The sequence below is a fragment of the Epinephelus moara genome, chromosome 14 (genome assembly GCF_006386435.1).
Source record: "Epinephelus moara isolate mb chromosome 14, YSFRI_EMoa_1.0, whole genome shotgun sequence".
NCBI lineage: Eukaryota > Metazoa > Chordata > Actinopteri > Perciformes > Serranidae > Epinephelus > Epinephelus moara.
The window spans coordinates 36,722,500-36,728,267 of record NC_065519.1 but is presented as its reverse complement, the minus strand read 5'-3'; the positions used below and the strand labels follow the sequence as shown (position 1 = coordinate 36,728,267).

Below are 5,768 nucleotides of genomic sequence, written 5' to 3'. Positions count from 1 at the left end.
CAGATTCAACCCTGAACTTACCCTGCTCCGGAGCAGGATAGTCGTTCAGAGTAAGTTACCATGGTGATCTACCCCGATAAGAACTGAACCGGCTTCGTGAGACCGAAAACCCAGGGTTAACCCTGAAGTTACCTCGCTAAGACATTAATCCTGCTTCGTGATACAGGCCCCTGGCTGGCACCCCAGAAAAACAAGACTAACCTAAACTAAACAATTTAAAACAAAAAACTTCTACCTCAAACCATCACAGCATTATAAACAGTAAAAATGTGGAGAGCTGCTCTTTAAAGCACTTATAGAATTCTATTCTCAGGCCATCCTCCCTTGAAGTATTTCCCAAAGCCATCTTCAGGATTTCAGTCTCAATCTCAGACTGTGTTACAGGGACATAAAGGGCATCCCTATCAGCTGAAGTGACTCTCAGAAGGCTGAGTCCTTTTAAAGAAACTGTCCAGATCGGCTTCATTTACATTAATTTCTGTACTATAAAGTTTGAAGAAATTATTTTTAAAAGATTGATTAATTGTTTCTGCATCACACTGTAATATACCATTCTCATCTCTAATTGCTGGAATTGTCTGTCTATCCTCTATGGGGAAGCATCCTCCCTGCCTTATCTTCAGTTTCAAAGTACAATCTACGCAAGCGGAAAAGAGCAAATGCGGTCTCTTCATGACTAAACCTCTGCAGATTTGCCCTGGTGGTGAGGACAGAGTTCCTCAAATCTAAATTGGATGGGTCCAGCATATGCTGCTCCTCTAATCTCTTAAATTTAATGTTTAATCGTAATTTAGCCTCATCATGGTTCATCTTGACTACAAGTGAACATTTGCGCCAAATTTGAAAAAAATTCCCTCAAAGCCTTCTTGAGATATCGCATTCACAAGAACAGGACTTACGTACATACGTATGTACAGACTGACAGACAACCCAAAAACATAATGCCTCTGGCCACAGCTATTGCCGGCGCGGAGGCATAAAAACATTAACCACCTTACAAAAGACTTTTTTTAAACACTTACAGTTAAGAATTTAGATTAAGAATAAAGGTTACCCATTGAACTTCTATTTCATGACAGTCAACCAACGTTTAGAACCATCTCGAAGGTTTATGAAGACCTGTTATTGCGTCTCTAAATTTCTGAACCACAAAGATCTAGACTTAGGTGGGGTGGGATTTAGATAAAGAGATTGACCCAGTACTGTAGAGAGACCTATGTAGCAATGGTGTTACACTAAATTCAAGATATCAATTAATTCAGTTCAATTTTCTTTATCAGACTTGAGTTTAACCCTAATTCCTCACCATGTTTTAGATGTGGTGATGCCTTCTGGCAACCTGCTGCAGTCTATTATCATACATAGTCATACTGGCCATTGCCAAAAAATGTACAGCAATGAGACAGATGTCATATCTCCCATTGCCAGTTGGATTGTGGTTTTCAGAAGTGAACAGTTGCATACCTCAGAAGATAACTTACTCACCAAGAAATAAGATCCATTTTTCTATAAAATATGGCAGCCTTTTATCAACTACATGGAGAATCTCCCATCTCATACTGAATGATTGTCTGCATGGTCTCTATTTTCACCATGCTAGTGTTATAAAGACCATTCTTTTGTGGTTAATGTTATCCTATCTCTCAAATCCCCCTTTTCCCCTCTGTGTATTGTTTTACTTAATTTTAGTAGTTTAAATTTTGTTTTAATTGTTCTGTGCTAATTTATTTTATTGCCTGTTAATTTATTTTTGAGACAAGTGTAATATTAGATGGGTGCTTCTGTATTGTGAATTTGTGACTGTGTGGTTTGTATATTTTGAAAAACAAAATTAAATAAAAAAAAAACAAAAAACAAGGCAACTTCAACTTTACTTGAGTATTTCCATTTTCTGCTACTTTTTACTTCTACTCTTACATAAACTACATTGCAGAAAAGAACTATAAGCACAAAAAGTAAGGAAATTTGTGTTTGGTAGATTATTTCTTTGTTGTAACAATGCTTCTTTGTAACAATGCTTCTTGGCAATAAATCTTATACCGTTGGAAAGCCTGTTTATTTCCCTTTTAAATGTAGCCACATTTGTAAGAACATTATTTCCCTTTTAAATGTAGCCACATTTGTAAGAACACGTGAGGGATCAGCTTGGGCATGCTGTTTGTGCCAGAGTGACCAACACAACCATGTCGGCTGACTTGCGACAAATGCTGGTTAAAGAATGGGCTGCCATCCCACAGCAGTGTGTGACCAGGCTGGTGACCAGCATGAGGAGGAGGTGCCAGGCTGTTGTGGCTGTGTATGGTTCTTTCACATGCTACTGAGGCTTAAATGAATAAATTGTTAAATTGCCAATGTGTCTTGTTTTTTCAGACTTCAATCATCCAATCCACCAAACAACAGCAAAAAAAGAGCCATTTGGCATTGGCAGAGAACATTTGGGAAATTTTTCATGGGCGCAGCCCACATACTCAGCTCTGCTGATCATCCCACAACTGCATGTTCCTTACAAATGTGGCACCATTTAAAAAGGGAAATAAACAGGCTTTCCAATGGTACAATATTTATTGCCAAGAAGCATTGTTACAACAAAGGAATAATCTACCAAACACAAATTTCCTTACTTATTGTGCTTAGTTTAGTTACTAGTTACTTTTCAGACCAATGTTATGCATAAAACATACAGTCATTTAAAGGCAATTGTTATCACTAAATCTTTAAAATATCCATACTAAAAATGCCCAGCTTAAAAGAATACTCCGACGATTTGGGAGTTATGCCCTTTCTCTATCATTTTCATAGTGAGACAACATGATCGATATCTTTTTTGTGTCTGTACGTCCAGTGGCTGGGTCTCAGTGGTTAGCATTGCGACTTAGCTTAGCGAATACAATTGAAGTCTATAGGGGGTCAGTACCCTACTCGGAAAAAGTGAACAAATAAACATTACAGAAACCCTGAAGCTGTTTTTTTTTGCACGAGCATTTAAAATAAACATATTTAAACATTAATTCGAAAAACGAGAGTCCTTTCTAGTCGTTTTAGAAGAAGTTTGATACACGGAACTATAGTGTGTTTACATCCTGCGCTGTGATCCGTGGAGGGATACACCGGTGAGCAGGCACAGGCGTAGCCTGTAAACAAAACTCAGTTGTTTATTTAGCCTAACGATATCTCCAGACTATAGTAGCTGCAATGGACGACTTTGAACGCCATTTTGAAGAGTTTCTTGTAGCGGACACAGATCCAGAGCCATACCTGTTTGAGCCGGAGTACACAGATGAGCAACTCCAGGTGTTAGATGCTGAGCGGGCGAGAAGAGAGGCTGAATCCTCCGAGGCAGCGGAACAGTAAGGGCCGAGGGGAGACGGAGGTCAGGGGAGGATTGGTGGTGTAGCTGCGGGGCTTGCCAACCTATGCCTACGGAGGTGGAATCATTTTGCTGCACAGAATGGGATTCGGTGCTACCATCGCTGTGGAGGCTAGAGATATATCATCATCATCATCATCATGAGGAAAACCGCCACAGAGAGTGCATCACAAGGATCATCAGCATCATCATCATGACGAGGAAAACCGCCACAGAGAGTGCACCACAAGGATCATCAGCATCATCATCATGATGAGGAAAACCGCCACAGAGAGTGCATCACAAGGATCATCAGCATCATCATCATGATGAGGAAAACCGCCACAGAGAGTGCATCACAAGGAGTGAAAACTTTGCAGCAATCACTATTCCGGGTGTGATTGAAACATTTTTTCATGTTCCTAAGATAAACTGGAAAAAACGCCCCAGCCCTGCAGGTGTCGTCTGTGACGTCTCTTTGTTTGCTTTAACCGAGTGACCTAGCGTACCTGTCCCAGAGCCAGCTGCAGCTGTTGCTCACCGGTGTATCCCTCCGCGCAGGGCGTAAACACACTATAGTTCCGTGTATCAAACTTCTTCTAAAATTATTAAAAAGGACTCTCGTTTTTCAAATTAATGTTTAAACGTCCTGGAAGAGGGATCCCTCCTCAGTTGCTCTTCCTGAGGTTTCTAACATTTTTTTCCCTGTTAAAGGTTTTTTTGGGGAGTTTTTTCTTATCCGCTGTGAGGGTCCAAAGGACAGAGGGATGTCGTATGCTGTAAAGCCCTGTGAGGCAAATTGTGATTTGTGATATTGGGCTTTATAAATAACATTGATTGATTGATTGATTGAAACGTTTGTTTTAAATGCACGTGTAGAAATACCAGCTTCAGGGTTTCTGTAATGTTTATTTGATCACTTTGACAGAGTAGGCTACTGACCCCCTATAGACTTCAATTGTATTTACTAAGCTAAGCCGCAATGCTAACTGCTGAGACCCAGCCACTGGACGTACAGACACAAAAAAGATATCGATCATGTTGTCTCAATATGAAAATGATAGAGAAAGGGCATAACTCCCAAATCGTCTGAGTATTCTTTTAAATAAAAAGTTATTTCCTCTATTGCCTACAGATGGCTGTAAAGTGACAGTGAATGGGCAGTAAGGTGTAGGACTACTTCGCCAAAGATGGTGATGTAATTGTTCACTTTCACTTTATCACTTTATTTGTCCCCAGTGGGGCAATTAGTTTCGCAGCAGTGGGAGCAACACAAAGTACAAAAATACACAAATACACAGATACACACAGCATAATAAACACATTGTGGACAAGCCTAATAAATACTCACTCATACTCATGTTAAAAACAAAAAGAATTAAGATATTCCGCACTAATGAATAAGCTACCTTTTCCTCCTGGCGTTTAGAAAAGAGACAGCAGAAGGAACAAAGGAGTGCTTGTATCTGTTTGTTGTTAGTGTAGTGTAATGTTTACTGTAGTGTTTATACTGTACCTTTAAGTTGACCTTTAAAGATACGTGTTGAAGCAATGTACTCTGTTCACTGACAAATCACACACTGGTTTATTATTTCATGTATTCTTATGACACACACACACTCATTGAGCACTTAAGCATTGTGGTGGAGAAGTACCTAGGATTCACTGTGCATCATTTCTAAAAATAGCATGAGGAGTATGAGTATTTGAGTTTTTGATATCTAAAATAGAAAACAACGAAAGTCTGTTCGACAAGAAAGGAACGAGGTCGCGAGCTTTCCGGCCCAGCTCCAGACCTTTAAATTTATGTTTCTACATTAGCAAAACCTGCAAAGCAAAGATAAGCCAGGGGTCTAGCAAATCCAGTCATTTGTTTATTTTTAGAATTGGTTGACAGTGTATAATAATTTGAATATTCTTTAAAATAGTTTTTTTTTTAAAGACAGCAGCCTTCTGAGTACCTTTGCCTGGTCATATCGCTGGGCAATCCACTTAGAAATGGACTTTATTCATTCCAGCTCAACAGAAAAAACAAAAAACAAAAAACTAAATGGGGTGCCATCAGTGAATTTTTTCCCTTTTAAATTGGTCTCTAAAATCCTGTACTGGTTGGGCACTAATAGTTATTCATGATCTCTCTTCCAGTGTACCTAGATTAGCATGAGAACACCAAGGTGTTAAGAACTTGAGAAAAATCTGTACCTTCTACCATGTCCATGGAGTCTGGTGGTGCACAGTGACCAGCATGGCTCACAGCCCACACTGGGTGGCGGTATCCAAACATACTGTGGAGTGTTTGCATGAAGGTTCTGTAGAAGCCCACCACACCTGGGTTACCTGCATGGAAGACAGCAGATGATCAGTATATTTCCCCTCCTAACAAGAGGTGGGGCAAGTGCTATTTCACTTTTTTTGGCCTGGA

The 5,768-nt window shown here is 39.8% G+C and overlaps 1 protein-coding gene across 1 annotated transcript in view; it reads right to left on the bottom strand.

Moving 5' to 3' along the window:
• Positions 1–5,690, bottom strand: part of ldah (lipid droplet associated hydrolase) — a gene marked incomplete at its 5' end in the record, with an annotated part of 21,591 nt that extends 15,901 nt beyond the window's left edge. The window contains one exon of the mRNA XM_050062359.1: positions 5,549–5,690. Within this exon, the coding sequence (XP_049918316.1) occupies positions 5,549–5,690 (142 nt within the window). The remainder of the gene's footprint in view (positions 1–5,548) is intronic.
• Positions 5,691–5,768: the final 78 nt, after the last annotated feature.